This window comes from Neoarius graeffei, chromosome 2, assembly GCF_027579695.1.
Source record: "Neoarius graeffei isolate fNeoGra1 chromosome 2, fNeoGra1.pri, whole genome shotgun sequence".
Classification (NCBI taxonomy): domain Eukaryota; kingdom Metazoa; phylum Chordata; class Actinopteri; order Siluriformes; family Ariidae; genus Neoarius; species Neoarius graeffei.
The window spans coordinates 56,730,540-56,747,445 of NC_083570.1; the positions used below are offsets into that span (position 1 = coordinate 56,730,540).

Below are 16,906 nucleotides of genomic sequence, written 5' to 3' on the forward strand. Positions count from 1 at the left end.
AGTGAGTGGATGGATGGATGGGCATTCGGCTGGATGGGTTAACAAATGAGTGAGTGGGTTTTATGGATGGATGGGCATTCGGCTGAATGGATGAGCAAATGAGTGAGTGGATGGATGGGTTAAATAAGTGAGTGAGTGGATGGATGGACAAATGAGTGAGTGGATGGATGGATGGGCATTCGGCTGGATGGGTTAACAAATGAGTGAGTGGATTTATGGATGGATGGGCATTCGGCTGAATGGATGAGCAAATGAGTGAGTGGATGGATGGGCATTTGGCTGGATGGATGGGTTAACAAATGAGTGAGTGGATGGATGCATGAATGGGCATTCGGCTGGATGGATGAACAAATGAGTGAGTGGATGGATGGATGAGAATATTTAAAAAAAAAAAATGCTTACCATGCACTCCTCATCAAGCAGATCAAACACTCCCATCTTGGCCTCAATCAGGCTAATACATGGCTTATTGTCATAGAAATCAATCAGAGTCCATGGAATCTTCTCTTTTATGTATTCCTCTTGCTCCAGTTTGAACACATGCTTTGGGTGAAGCAATAACAAAGACTTTTGGCATTTTGCACATTTGGTGTTTATAAACTACTTTAGCTAAACCTGACAGGTTTGACCACTGATAAAGTCAGGTTCTCTCTTCCAGCAGGTTAAGAGTTTGGGGGTCATCCTTGACAGTACTTTACACTGGGAAAGCACACATCAGTAATCTCACTCAGTCTGCATATTTCCATTCATGCAATATCAATTGTTTGCATCCGTCTTACACCTCACTGCATTGCTATTCTTATACATGCCTTAATTACATCTCGTATTGACTACTGCAACTCAATCCTCTCTGGTCTTCCTCACAAACTTCAACTGGTTCAGGATAAGCTACCTGTATTATCACCAGAACCGCTTCCAGAGAACATATTACTCCTGTCCTCCAGCAACTTCACTGGTTCCCTGTCAAATACCACACTGATTTTAAGATTCTGCTTCTCACCTTCAAGACACTTCATAACCTAGCACCTTCATATCTCTCCAATGTCCTACTCATCTGCACACCTTCTTGTAATCTTGGATCCTCTTCTTTCATTAATTTCACTACACCTCCTGCTCACGTGACTACTATGGGGTTTAGAGCTTTTAGCCACGTTGCCCCTCGCCTCTGGAACACTCTTCCATGTGACATCCGTAATACCGGTCTGTAATCTCTTCCAACCTTCAAATCCCACCTTAAAAAAAAAAACACCTCTATAAATGTCTAACACTGTTAGAACAATGTCTTGCTACATTCCTGATCACTACCGTGTGTTGTAAGGTGTCCTTGTGTACCTTGAAAATCCAAGTTATTTAAAAGTGCCTATCATCATCTCATCCGGCCGACAGGCAATGAGCTTATGCCATGTGTGGGCCGTTGTCGTCGTCCACATTTCATGAAAATTGCTTCCTCTCTCTCGCTCTCTCTCAATTCTTCACCGATTTTTATTCTTTTTGGCAGGAAGGTAGGTCTGCCTGGGGTGTATATAGCTTCTACCCAGATTTGCATAATTACAATTAGTAATGAAGATATGGAGTAATTAAGCCCTAATGAGTAGTTTCCACACAAATTGCTTCTTCTCCCTCAATTATTCACCAATTTTGATTCTTTCTGGGATGAAGGTACCTAGGGTTCATATAACTTCTACCCAGATTTGCTTAATTACAATTATTAATGAAGTTATGGACTAATTAAACCTTCATGAGCAGTTCAACAAAAATCGCTTCTTCTCAGTCAATTCCTCACCTGTTTTGGATTCTTTCTGGCAAATAGGTCGGTATTCCTAGGGTGTGTATATATCTTCTATGTAGTGTATATAGCTTGCAACATTTATCGTGCAAGGTGGCCCACTTTAGATTGTTCCTTTTGGATTAGACAGGGCTGGAATGAGCTATGCCCTCATCGACAGTCTCTATTTTTATTATCATTATAGCAGCAAAAGCTGATGCAAAGACCAGGGTATAAATGCAACACACTTACCATGTTAAACTGCTGTTGGAGTTTTTCATTAGCGTAGTTAATACAAAACTGCTCAAAACTGTTTATTTCAAACGTTTCAAACCTGAACACACAAAGTACATGCGTTAACAGCAAGATGGCTGCACTACATTTCCTGTAACAATACAATTTTAAAAGGTTACTCAGACAACCATGTAACTCCATTACTTACCCATAGATGTCCAGCACCCCAATGAACGATTGCTGCTTGCTGGATGAATACAGAGCTTTATTGATCTGACTGACTATCCATGTAAAAAGCTTGGCATAGATGTGCTTAGCTAAGGCGTCACGGCCGTCCACAGCCTCCGTTTTGGCCAGAGGCTTACTGAAGGTTTCTGTCGCAGTCTTCAGTTTTTTATGACACAACCAATGGGCCATGGCCTCAGGAGACACCATCAGCAGATCACAGAATATAGTAAGGTGACTGTTTTCAGCCTGAAATCAAAATGCAGGAAACATTCAAAGAACATAAATAAAGCCAAGTAGAAAAATATATTTAAAATAAAAAAAAATTGGCAGTGTAAAAGGTATAAATGAAGCCAGTAAACATTTGTAAAGGATGTCTACTATGATAAAGTAAAACCACAATGGAAGTTGTTCTGTTGCTTCAAAATGTTACTTGCTGCAAATCACCACGAGTGCCATTTTTCTTGAGACATGGACAGTTGGTTTCTGCTTCGCAGGGAAATTCGCATGCTCATTTACATCTTGGAAGAATTTTGCAGTCTCAATACACCAAGTATGAGATTTGGGAGGAAACCCAGAGGAAGTCCAAATAGACAGGAGAACATGTGAAACCCCACACAGACAATAACCCAAGCTCAGGATTGAACCGGGAACCCTAGGTATTAAAATTCCATCAATTCTGTGGTGCCTTAAGTTTGTAAAAAGAGTCCGGTAATATTAAATAATGTGAATTTAAAGTGCTGATGACACGTTTTTGACATCTTTGGCAATGTTTTATAACATAAAAAGTAATTCCCGATGATCCATATATTAATTCACGAAGGCGCCTATTTTACAAGTTATGATGATAAACGCGGCTATTTGGGCAAATTTGACGGGGCTGCAGCACCCAGGAGACGAAGGAGGAGGAGGGGCTATATGACGTCAGCGAAAGAACCTTCCTCCTCACTTACCAGTTTGTTGTTGATGCGACAGGTGTTCAGTTTATCATTATTAGTATTTTTATTAGACATTATTATACATTATTATATATATACATAGTTATTATGCCTTCACGTTGTGTTGCCGGCTTTTGCTCCAAAACCCAAAAGGATGGGGTAAGTTTATTCAAGTTTCCCAGAGATCCCGAGCTGCATGCGAAGTGGGTGAAGCAAGTCAGGCGCACTCATGACAAGTGGGAGCCCTCACCAACATCCGTCCTGTGCTCTGAACACTTCAATTTGGATTGTTTTGACACCCTTCCCAGCTTAAAAGAATCTCTTGGGTGTTCAGTTCAGCACAAACGTGTGTTACTACCATCAGCAGTGCCTACACAGTGTTGCCAGATTGGGAGGTTTCCCGCCCAGTTGGGCGGTTTCAAGTGCATTTTGGTGGGTTTTGAACATATTTTGGGCTGGAAAACGTCAGCAGTATCTGGCAACAGATACTGCTGACGTTTTCCAGCCCAAAATATGTTCAAAACCCACCAAAATGCACTTGAAACCGCCCAACTGGGCGGGAAACCTCCCAATCTGGCAACACTGCCAGTATTCCGGAGGGGGTCTACTAGTACTAGCTATGCTGAATCCAAAGACAGTCCTCCTGTCAGAACATGTGTTGTGAAATGACACAAGATAAAGGTGCGTAGAGCTATAGATTCTACATGATACTCATAAATGTAATCATAAAGTCGGCGTGATATCAGTCATGTATTTGCTTGTGAAAGCTTGCAGCTTTCATGTAACTGCCGCCTAGCAACGAGAGGCAAAGGGTAAAGAGGGTAGGCTATCATAGATTCTATTCGGAAGAGATCAACACAATTCTAGACTCCCAGAAGAGGAAGAGCTAGCACTAGAGAGTTCACCAGCGTTTTCATGCGCCATTTCCATTGAGTAGAACCAGAGTAGAACAGCCAGTGAACCGCAGCGTGTTCGTCTGCTGACGTCACAACATGGCCACGAGCCACAGACCCAGTTTTCTTGCGCTGTGCAATTAAAAGTTGGATATTTGCATAACAGCTTCTTTTCACGTAATTATAACAGAAATCTAACATGTTTGCCATGTTGTATAGTTTATTTAAGAAATTGCATAGAGTCATGTTTGTGTCATCAGCCCTTTAAGCCACTTAAGTTCATCTCATCTCATTATCTCTAGCCGCTTTATCCTGTTCTACAGGGTCGCAGGCAAGCTGGAGCCTATCCCAGCTGACTATGGGCGAAAGGCGGGGTACACCCTGGACAACAGTCGCCAGGTCATCACAGGGCTGACACAGACAACCATTCACACTCACACCTACGGTCAATTTAGAGTCACCAGTTAACCTAACCTGCATGTCTTTGGACTGTGGGGGAAACCAGAGCACCCGGAGGAAACCCACGCGGACATGGGGAGAACATGCAAACTCCACACAGAAAAGGCCCTCACCGGCCACGGGGCTCGAACCTGGACCTTCTTGCTGTGAGGCGACAGCGCTAACCACTACACCACCGTGCCGCCCCACAACTGCAGTGGTAGCATCAAATCTTTGATACCAAGAATAAAAAAAGTGCACAGCCTGGAGTAAAGTGCTTCAGGCCATTTAATATATTGTTCCCTCACAAATGCGAGACTAATTTCATGCCAGTTAAACTGGGAAACTAAGCACACAGCCTGAAGGAAAAACACGGTTACCCTCAGCTTCACATCTGTGCACTGAATGAAGCTTAGCTGTGTGCATATTTCACCATCATCATCTCCTCACTCATACTCACTGAGACGCTGCAGTTTCCTGAGCCTTTCCCCATCATTTCTACATTTCCCAGGTGAAGAATGGCAGCCAGGATTTGGAACAAATCCAATTGTTGACTTTCACTAATACCTGTGATGGAGATTAAAACAATTTATCAATCTCTCAACATTTTATAATATTTCCAATCCTGACCTCATTTTGAGAGACTCACGCTCTATAATAAAAACAAACAAAACCAAAAAGAGTCATTTTACCCAGAAGTGAGAAAGCCTTCCGAGTGACTTGCATTTCCTGGACATCATCCACTCCGTCTATGACTGGGTTTTTGCCTTGATTAGTACAGTGAAACTCAGCCGCGCTGCCTTCAAACACAGAGTGATTACTCAGAGGGGTGGTACAATAAAACTAGTAATAGAAAATCAGCCTAGTAATCATTTGGTCATGGTAGAATGGTGCTGGTTACGAACACTGCAGCCAAATGAAAAAGGTGACTTGAGATAAATTAATATCTGTGACAACCACAGCTGTGATTGCTATAATTATTTTCCTTTTCGAGACCCGAGTCAAGTGGAGTGCTCTTGAATCAAAATCTTAAAACTCATAAATCAGACAAAATAAGAGAGAGAGATATACCTAAGTGCAGAGCTTTGAATTCAGGTAAATGGGCAGAGGCACACAGCTGGTAGAAGATATGATAGTTGCGCTCTTCAGTTGTCTGAAATGAGGAATCAGACTTGACTTGCTTGTATATGCCACAGATGTAATTAACTTGTAAGGAATTCAACAAATCACAACTGTTGCCACTTTTTTTTTTAAACTCACCTGTCCATTTTATTAGGAACACATGTATATTTATGCAGTTATCCAATTCGCCAATAAGTCATGTGACTGCAGCACAATGCATGGGGAGGGGAAAGTATGCAGATACAGGTCAAGAGCTTCCGTTAATGTTCACATCAAATATCAGAATGGGAAAAAAAAAAAAAAAAGATTCAGACTCACCAAAACTGGACAGTTAAAAGACATGAAATTTTTTTTCCCTTCCTAGTCCTCAACTGTCCAGTTTGGAGCAGTCTGTGCCCGTGATAGCCTCAGATTCCTGTTCATGGCTGACAGGAATGAAACCCAACTGTGATCATCCGCTGCTGTAGATCATCCATAACAAAAGTTGATGTTTTGTGCATGCCGAGATGCCTTTCTGCCCACCACGGTTGTAAAGAGTGATTATTTGTGTTGCTATATCCTTCCTGGCAGCTCAAACAAACTTCCCGTTTTGCTCTGACCTCTCTCAACAAGGCATTTCCACCCACAGAACTCTCACTCACTATCTTTTTTTTTTTTTTTGTGCACCATTCTGTCTAAACTGGAGAGACAATTCTGTGTGAAAACCCCAGGAGATCAGCAGTTTCTGAAATACTCAAACCAGTCCATCTGGCACCAACACCCATGCCACGGTTAAAGCCACAGAGCTCATGGTGATGTTTTCCTTCATTCTGATGTGAACATTAACAGAAGTTCTTAACCTGCAGCTGCATGATTTTATGCATCGTGCTGCTGCCACACGATTGACTGGTCTGCATGAACGTGGAGGTGTTCCTAATAAACTGAATGGTGAGTATATTAGGGGTTGCAGTCGGAGGATTTATCAGAGGTGGACAGTAACGAAGTACATTTACTTGAGTATTATTTTTTTCTGGAAACTTAGGACTTTAACTTCACTATATTTGAAAGACAAATATCGTACTTTTTACTCCACTACATTTCTGTCAAGGTCCTCATTACTATGAAGCAGCTTTGAAAGTGGATGTTTTTTTTCTTTTCTTAAAACATGATTTGTTTTTTCGCACGTGACACTGAGACAGTCCATCAGTAATCACTCGGGTCACGTCACGTCCATAGACTGGATAAAATCAAGTTCAATGATTTCTCAGCAACATTATTTGAACACGATCAGTTGATGGCCGAATGGAAGGAGGCGGTTCTTCTGGGGAATGCATACATTCATGGCTTTACCTAGAACCCATGTTTCAGTTTTCTGACAGGAATAAAGAGTTTTGTTTGAAATCTTTGCTTTGTTTGCCGAAAACGAACCACATCACAGCCTACAAAAACTTGCCGTCCAACCTGTGGAAGCATATTGAGGTTTATAAAACGCTTTATTCCAAGAGAAAGCTTACAACGAAGTTGTCTGTGCTTTTAGAGCTAGCGATAACGTTGCAATAGCGACACAGCCTGGTTAGTCAAATGACTTTCTATGGATTTGCCCACCAAGTTGCCATCGCCTTGTCCACAGCTAACGCTAACACATAGCTAGTTAAATTGCACGCTGTTAGTCAGCATGCAAAAACAGACGCTAACATGAGTAACAAACTTATCTGAAGTCCTTTCAGAAATACGTTTTAGGAAAATCTTGCCAAATAAACAATATAAAAATCTCTCTTTTCTAGTAGCATTAATTACCCAACACGATTTTGAGTTTGAAAAGAGTTTGCTAGCATGTCAGGTGGAGTTTCACTGACTAGCTAGCTTAACGTTAAACCACCATGATTCCACAGGCAGGTTTATGTGCGCATGAATACAGAAATGCATTGACAGAAAATGTACTTTTAATACTTAAGTATTTTTAAAAGCAAGTACTTCAGTACTTTAACTTGAGTAAAAATGTGACTGGACAACTTTCACTTGTATCGGAGTAACATTTGACCAGTGGGATCTGTACTTTGACTTAAGGAATGAAGTTGGGGACTTTGTCCACCTCTGGATTTATACACATCCTCCTCCTTGTTAAAGCTAAAACCTTTTATTTGCAAAATACTGAATCACACTGCCTGATGTCCTAACACATCAAAACAGCTCTAAATCACATGGGTTGATTTTAAAGGTCCCTCTCACAAATCACTTGCATCACCTTTCATGTACCTTTCCTGCATAATTGGAAAATATCACATTTTTTTTCGAGGTCCGGTTTCCATCAAAACCTGCGCTCTGATTGGCTGGCAAGCGAGTCCGTATCCTACGATACGGACCTCGGTTACGGACCTCTGGCGACTCGCTCATTCACAACAACAAACATAGTAGCAATTTTTGTCAACATTTATTTGCGCATTTCTCAGGAGAATAACATTAATTTTATAGCATGGATAGCGATAACAACAGTGTTCACAGCGAAAGCGAGTTTTACTACCCTGAGGAAGAAGAAATAAAAGAAAACATTTCAGGAGAAAGCTAAAAACCTGTAACTGTTGCTAACGCCGAGCAAAAATATGCCTGAATCCTGAATGATTAAGTTTTGTATAAATAGGGGACTACATAGGCAGCAAAATGTAGTTTTTTTTTCCTGCCATGGAAGTGCACTTGTATACCGAGGAGGAAGCCATTTGCATTACAGCCGTGAATGAGGATTCAAAATGGCGGCTCGCCTCGGTTTTCCCTTTCGGGCGCTCTCGTTTTCTGTTAGAATTTGGTAAAGAAAAAAATAAACATATTTACCAGCTTAGGGTCGGTCCGTATGGTGAAATACCGTGACCTCAGCCTTGAATACTGACCTCGGCCCAGAGGGCCTCGCTCAGTATTTTCAAGACCTCGGTCACGGTATTTCACGATACAGACCTCCCAGCTGGTAAATAACATATGTATTGTTTTGGAAGAAAGATACACAGTTAAGTATTTCAAATTATTTCAAAAATTTCATTTCGACAAAACATTTTGTCTTGTTCGAAAAACAAATGGTACACATATAATGAGGGGACTTCTTCGAGTTAAAAACAATGATAAGATTCTTTTCATTATATTTAGATCAGTCTTTACTGAAATGTTTACAGAACACAGTGAATTAGTAAAAACACATGTTGGAATTGTAAGGATTGTCGCCCTGTCAAACTTGAACTGAGGGATTTCCTAAAAACAACCACGACAACAAGGTGTCTGACTTGCAAACCAACCCAGAGAAGAAGTGGAGAAAAGCCAGAACATTTAAAAGAGAGAGAAAAAAAATAATTAGTCAGTGACCTGAAACACAACACGGGACTTCTCCAGCAGGTACGTCCTCATGTTAGCCCCAGTGATGCAGCAATTCCGATCAAATCCAATCTCAACATACTTCCCAAAGCGACTGCTGTTGTCATTCCTGGTTGTCTTTGCATTTCCGATCGCCTGGTTTTAAAAGGTATTAGACACATTTAGAGAACTTGCTTTTAGAAATGGGATATATTCATAATATAAAGTACACTCAATACATTTACACCCTTGGTCCACATCACATCAAATGAAAACACTATGAAGCTGTTGTTACAGAATGCCTTTGCAGCGTTATGTACTCTTGTTTGGCAACTTGGTAAAAACAGACTGAAATGAATGAAGAAATTGAAGAATACCTCCATTATAGGGCTGGATGACAGAACTTTCTCCTCCACACGGGTCTCCGTGGAGGAGCCGCTGACTGTGGCAAAGTAGCGCATGGCGTATTTAGCGGATACGGTCTTCCCTGCTCCAGACTCTCCACTCACTATGATGGACTGATTCCTCTCATCTCTTACAGGAGAACAAAGAGAAAGTCATCCAGTCCTCCTGGATATCCTACACTGTCAATCAGGGTATTGTTTTGTTTTTCGTTTTTTAAATTTAGCTAGTGGCCTCATGTAGGCTCTCTTCAATCGCTTATACACTGCCTGCCCCCCCCCAAAAAAGCCCCTCACCATTTGGATTTAAATAAGCAAATACATGAGAGCCTCTGACTGGATGATTACTGCTGTGATTAATGCGTTTTAGCTGCAACAAATTCTTTTAACCCTGACTGATGCAGTGAGTAGCTTCTCATTTCTTAAACAAACATGTCAGAAGACGCATCTTGTGCTCAAGGAAAAGATGTTACTGTGTTTCAGAAGAGTCGAATTATTGGACTGGATCAATCAAAGAAAACAACTAAGGAAATTACTGAAATGACTGGAATTGGGTTAAGAACTGTCCAATGCATTATTAAAACCTGGAAGGATAGTGCTGAACTGTCAACTTTGTGGGGGAGGGAAGAAAAAAAAAAAGAGAAAAAGTGGTTGGAAAAAGATCCTGACTGACCATGATCAGAGATCACTGAAACACTTGCTGAAGTCAAATTGTATAAATAAATAAATAGTCGAGCGGCACGCTGGTGTAGTGGTTACTGTCGCCTCACAGCAAGAAGGTCCGGGTTCGAGCCCCGTGGCCGACGGGGGCCTTTCTGTGTGGAGTTTGCATGTTCTCCCCGTGTCCGCGTGGGTTTCCTCCGGGTGCTCCGGTTTCCCCCACAGTCCAAAGACATGCAGGTTAGGCTAATTGGTGGCTCTAAATTGAGCGTAGGTGTGAATGGTTGTTTGTCTCTATGTGTCAGCCCTGTGATGACCTGGCGACTTGTCCAGGGTGTACCCCGCCTCTCGCCCATAGTCAGCTGGGATAGGCTCCAGCTTACCTGCGACTGTGTAGAACAGGATAAGCGGCTACAGATAATGGATGGATGATTTTACATTGTGCTGCTAGTCGAACTTATGGCTATGTTCAATAGTGAAAGTAAGAGCATTTCCACATGCACACAATTCAACGAGAACTCTCAGGATTGGGACTAAACAGCTGTGTGGCCACAGGAAAACCACTTGTTGATGAGACTAATCAGGAGAAACGGTTTCAATTTCTTAGGAAGCATCAAGATTAAAGACTCTGGAGCAATGGAAAAAGGTCATATGGTTTGATAAGTCCTGAGTGATGGGCGTGTCAGGGTAAGAAGGGAAGCACATGAAGGGATGCACCCATCATGGCCACTGTACAAGCCTCTGGAGGCAGTGTTATGATCTGGGGTTGCTTCAGTTGGTCAGTTCGAGGCTCAGAAACGTTATGTGGCAATAAAATGAAGTCAGCTGACGACCTGAATGTGCTGAATGACCAGGTTATAATCACATCAATGGATTTTTTCCTTTTCTGATGGCACGGGCATAAAATTAGGGCTCAGATTGTGAAAGAGTGGTTCAGGAAGCATGAGGAATCATTTTCAAACATGAATCGGCCATCACAGAGTCCTGACCTTAACCCCATTGAGAACCTTTGGAATGTGCTGGAGAAGACTTTACGCAGTTGTTCGACTCTCCCATCATCAATACAAGATCTCAGTGAAGAATTAACACAACTCTGGACTGAAATAAAATGTGATCGTGCATAAGTTTATCGAAACAATGCCACAGCAAATGCATGCTGTATTCAAAGCTAAAGGCAGTCCAACTAAATATTAGAGTGCACGACTTTTTTTTTTTTTTTTTTTTGGGGGGGGGGGGGGGGGGGCAGTGTATGTAGACATTCTGCTTGACAAGAAAACTGAAGATGTAATGCAATTACTTTTTTTTTTTTCCCAGTTGAATGCCTTTGGATGTTAACAGTTATTCTAATCAGACTGATTGAAAACAATTGGCTAGATTTGAAATTCGCATAGACTAACGACAATGGACAGGATGTGCCGTTATCTGTAAGGAGAAAGATTACAAATGGTGCTACACATTGACCTCACATACCTAGCCATCTTTCTGTAGGCCTCTTCAGCAACCGCAAAAATGTGTGGGTCCATGTCGCCCATGTTCTGCCCACTGTATGCATGGATGATGTCTGTACCATAGATCGGCAGCGTCTCGTATGGATTGATAGCCACCAAGATGATTCCTTAAAAGAAAGTGACATTTCACTCAATACTCAACCTGGGAGAGTTTGTTCATATGAAAGTGCACGGACATAGAGACAGAGATGGAACCAAGTGCACTAATGCAGCTACTAAGAGGAGTTTTATTCCCCGTTTCAATTCTAAGCCAACCTGGAACTGCTGCACAATGCTACATACAGTACTAGGTTACTAGAAGGCTTTGTAGCGTGTCATGCACAGGTACAGTCAGTCAGTGTATGATTACTTAACTCCAAAGTCTACAGTTCGCACAGTTTAAGTACACGTGGCTCAAGACCCACTGATATCAGGGACTGAATGGCTCACCGCAGTAGGTGTAGATAAGCTTCGAGTCGATGAATCTGATGCGCAGGTTGTGCAATACGGCCGGTTCGTGCAGGTAGCTCAGAGCGGTGAGGTCATTCTCGCCCACCAGGATATCTGGGTTACGCAGGGGAGGCGGGGTCCTGCTTTGGGGGTCCAATTTGTATTCCAGCTCCTTGGCAATATGTAAGAATCAAAAAGTGTCAGTAATACTCATGAGCAAATCGTCAAACGTTTGGGTGTTAATGTGGAATCTAGGAACTCAGAATACCAATTTAGAAACAGATGTTTTTTAAAAAAAAAAAAAAAGGGAGGGGGGGTGATACGGTGAGGGAATTGACATTGAAGCTCATCTTATGGTGCGAGCCTATCTGCATGTCTTTCATGTACAGTTACGTTTGCAGCACTTTATTGCTGAAGGACAAAACCCCACATTTTCCTTTTTCTGCCATGCACACCACCTCAGCGTATATACGTTTGATTCTGAACCTTTGCAAGCCCTCAGTAACCATCCCACCACTCTGAAAAAATACCCTCAACTCCCGAGCCATCCCAAGACCACCTACTATTCCAGTCCAAAGACACGCAAACTAAATTTTACAGCAAACCTTTCTTTACAGTAGATACAGTGGTGCTTGAAAGTTTGTGAACCCTTTAGAATTTTCTATATTTCTGCATAAATATGACCTAAAACATCATCAGATTTTCACACAAGTCCTAAAAGTAAAAAAAGAGAACCCAGTTAAACAAACAAGACAAAAATATTATACTTGGTCGTTTATTTATTGAGGAAAATGATCCAATATTACATATCTGTGAGTGGCAAAAGTATGTGAACCTTTGCTTTCAGTATCTGGTGTGACCCCCTTGTGCAGCAATAACTGTAACTAAACGTTTGCGGTAACTGTTGATCAGTCCTGCACACCGGCTTGGAGGAATTTTAGCCCATTCCTCCGTACAGAACAGCTTCAACTCTGGGATATTGGTGGGTTTCCTCACATGAACTGCTCGCTTCAGGTCCTTCCACAACATTTCGATTGGATTAAGGTCAGGACTTTGACTTGGCCATTCCAAAACATTAACTTAATTTTTCTTTAACCATTCTTTGGTAGAACGACTTGTGTGCTTAGGGTCGTTGTCTTGCTGCATGACCCACCTTCTCTTGAGATTCAGTTCATGGACAGATGTCCTGACATTTTCCTTTAGAATTCGCTGGTATAATTCAGAATTCATTGTTCCATCAATGATGGCAAGCTGTCCTGGCCCAGATGCAGCAAAACAGGCCCAAACCATGATACTACCACCACCATGTTTCACAGATGGGATAAGGTTCTTATTCTGGAATGCAGTGTTTTCCTTTCTCCAAACATAACGCTTCTCATTTAAACCAAAAAGGTCTATTTTGGTCTCATCTGTCCACAAAACATTTTTCCAATAGCCTTCTGTCTTGTCCACGTGATCTTTAGCAAACTGTAGATGAGCAGCAAGGTTCTTTTTGGAGAGCAGTGGCTTTCTCCTTGCAACCCTGCCATGTACACCATTGTTGTTCAGTGTTCTCCTGATGGTGGACTCATGAACATAAACATTAGCCAATGTGAGAGAGGCCTTCGGTTGCTTAGAAGTTACCCTGGGGTCCTTTGTGACCTCGCTGACTATTACACGCCTTGCTCTTGGAGTGATCTTTGTTGGTCGCCCACTCCTGGGGAGGCTAACAATGGTTTTGAATTTCCTCCATTTGTACACAATCTGTGACTGTGGATTGGTGGAGTCCAAACTCTTTAGAGATGGTTTTGTAACCTTTTCCAGCCTGATGAGCATCAGCAACACTTTTTCTGAGGTCCTCAGAAATCTCCTTTGTTCGTGCCATGATACACTTCCACAAACATGTGTTGTGAACATCAGACTTTGATAGATCCCTGTTCTTTAAATAAAACAGGGTGCCCACTCACACCTGATTGTCATCCCATTGATTGAAAACACCTGACTCTAATTTCACCTTCAAATTATCTGCTAATCCTAGAGGTTCACATACTTTTGCCACTCACGGATATGTAATATTGGATCATTTTCCTCAGTAAATAAACGACCAAGTATAATATTTTTGTCTCATTTGTTTAACTGGGTTCTCTTTATCTCCTTTTAGGACTTGTGTGAAAATCTGATGATGTTTTAGGTCATATTTATGCAGAAATATAGAAAATTCTAAAGGGTTCACAAACTTTCAAGCACCACTGTACTTCCATCATTGCTCGTGTCTGGTTTCATGATTTGATTGCATGCCTCTAGATACACTAGTTTTGCTCGATTAGGGGGATTCTAGTGCTCGAGGATGAAGAATTTCGACTTTTTTTTTCTGCATAATAAGAGAGAACAGGACTTCCATTAAAAGGGATGATGAGTTATGTAGCAGCATTGCACTTTATTACCAGTGTCTCATAAAATATGATATGAAATGATAAAAAAGGTCGTTTACATTCACAAGTTATTAAAAAAAAAGTCCCTAAAGTCAACAAAGCACTGTCAATCTACACAGTGAACATAAATGGAGTATTCATTTATTCAAGGATTTTTTTTTTGAGAATTCACACACTTTCCTACAAGCTGCAAAAAAAATTCAATTCTTTCTCATAAAAGTCTTAAAAGGTTTAACCTCTAAACTAAAGCCAGCTTTACAGCGTGTGATTTTAGTGCCATTTTAAAATTATTATTTGCTACACTGTATGTGATGATCCTAATAAAATGTTGGCCGAATTCTATAACAGACCATGAGACGTCAAATTATATGATGAAGAACCTGTGATTAAAGAAAATGACTGCATTATGCTTACATCAGCCAGCGTGATCCAGGATCATGTGGCATAATTGGAAAGATTCTTCAAAAGTGAGCTTGAGGTAAGGAGGATAGATTTTTTTTCCGCCCCCATTTGCATGCTTTGCCATTGTTAATCATATTTGTAATGTATTTTCGCGTAATCCTGCACGGTCCTTTGCAATGTAGCAAGAATAACACTCACTGCCAGAACTTGGTCGTCAATTATCTTGGCTCACAGTGGCACGCAATTGGCCACCAGTAAGCACATTACATTATGCGTTATAAGGGCACTGAATCCCAAGGAACGCCTTTGGGATTTTTGTTTGTGACTGCAAACTCAGGCGAAAAATCAGAAAAGTCCAAAACCAAATTGAGGTCACTTTTTTTCTGCTCCTCACGACACTTGTTTTTGTTACTTGCTGATGTTCTGTTGTTGTTGACATCAGGTTTCCAAGCCTCAGATACAATGACTCACAGCATGGATACACACATCTACTTAAAACTAATCCTCTGTTACAATTATCCTCTTCAGTTTCATCTCATATACAGTGTGGTCCAAACACCTGAGAGCATTATTGAAAATGCTTTCCTTTCTAATTCAATACAACAATTAGCATTTGGTACGTTTCCTCTTTACTTTAAAGCTGTACTGCCTTTCAGATTTTTCAAGTTTAGGTCATAAAAAGAATTTTCCCCGACACCCAATTATTTTTGTTTCGTGAACCGAAAGCTACTTAATTCGAATCACAGACTTCCAATTTTATTAGTTTTTGCGTAATAGATCAATTAATGAATTCAGGGCCACATGGCCCTAAATTCTCTGCTATTTTTTCCTGCTTCACCATGACCCAATTCAAGATACTACATCATGCATCACATGGTGGGCTTTCCCCATTCGCACAAGGCATTGAGGGATACAAATTTGAAACAGGAGAAAACAATGGAGGACATGAATGTGCGAATGAAATGTGAAAGACCGACTACAGTAACGGAAAACGAGAAGAAAAGACGTTATGTTGCGAAGAAAAGGAAACGCAGGACCAAACTAATAAATATCGGCGGTCAGCGAGCACCTCGGTGTGATCAGCTGTTCGTTTAGCGACAGAATGATGGAACAGTCAGTGCACGGTCAAGGTAAACCTGTAGATGGCAGTAATGCAACACTGTGGATGCCAGCTGCTGTAAAACCCAAAAGAAGAAGGTGGTAAACCTGCGCATGTGCACACGGACTTCCTCTGTCTGCTTGACTGCGCAAACCAAGCGATTTCATGCACATTATTTGTCAGGAATCCCTTCAAATTAAATAACTTCCCAGCCACAGAATGGCCTGATATTTTGTGAGATAAAACGTATATCACAATGACCAAATTTCAGAGGGAACTAAATTTCACTGATTTTATGAAATCGAAAGGCCATCTAGCTTTTAATGACAGTGTGCACTCAAGGTGACACAGATCCACAAGTCTGCGTGAAACCTGGTGATCCATTTTAGATCAAGTCCATCAGAGTGTCGTCTGAATACATGCTTCAGTAGGAGAGATTAGACACGAAGAAACCTGATCTTTTGTACAAAGCTGTTAACATGATCAATATCACACGTTTGCTTACATTTAAATAGGGACCTAGAAACAGTGCATGTTTAATAATCAAGATATTGAACATTTACGTTATTTGCTTGACATATTTCAATAGACTAAAACCTTCTGTTTATTTCCAACTGTAAATAAAAAAATATCTATGTGGCCTCAGACTTTTAGAGCTCCACTGTACACAAAGACAGGCGTAGCTCTTGGCTTATCTGTAGTATGCAAGCACGAGTTTTTATCAAGTATAGAAATGTCACACTGTTGAACAAACCAGATCAGTAACCAGGATACGGATTCATTTACAAGGGGAAGAAATGTTGAGATTCCAGCAACTGATCCAGTGAGTGAATTAAAGTGCAACAATTAAAAAGGCAATGTTACTTTCTTTCTAGCTCACCGTGCCATCCTCAAACTGGAGGTGTAGGACAGTGTCTCCTGGTCTGTAGTCTTTGGTCAGCTCTGCAGATCTCCAAACCTCCTGAGGGTCTGGGATCCAAACTCGGGCAGACTGCAAAAGATCAGGTGGCTGTTAATCTTAGATCAAGGTAATGGAAGGGAAGGGAACACAAGGGACAGGTAAGGAAAG

General features: G+C 41.3%; 1 protein-coding gene across 1 annotated transcript in view; it reads right to left on the reverse strand.

Annotated features, from left to right (window-relative positions):
• The window catches only part of myo5ab (myosin VAb), a 52,317-nt gene that overhangs the window by 33,123 nt on the left and 2,288 nt on the right, over positions 1–16,906 (reverse strand). Inside the window, exons 2-12 of the mRNA XM_060914483.1 lie at positions 16,718–16,828; positions 11,926–12,097; positions 11,459–11,603; positions 9,305–9,461; positions 8,940–9,083; positions 5,565–5,646; positions 5,186–5,293; positions 4,954–5,060; positions 2,208–2,473; positions 2,018–2,099; positions 403–543 (exon numbers count right to left, since the gene is read on the reverse strand). Coding sequence (XP_060770466.1) covers positions 403–543; positions 2,018–2,099; positions 2,208–2,473; positions 4,954–5,060; positions 5,186–5,293; positions 5,565–5,646; positions 8,940–9,083; positions 9,305–9,461; positions 11,459–11,603; positions 11,926–12,097; positions 16,718–16,828 — 1,515 coding nt within the window. The remainder of the gene's footprint in view (positions 1–402; positions 544–2,017; positions 2,100–2,207; positions 2,474–4,953; positions 5,061–5,185; positions 5,294–5,564; positions 5,647–8,939; positions 9,084–9,304; positions 9,462–11,458; positions 11,604–11,925; positions 12,098–16,717; positions 16,829–16,906) is intronic.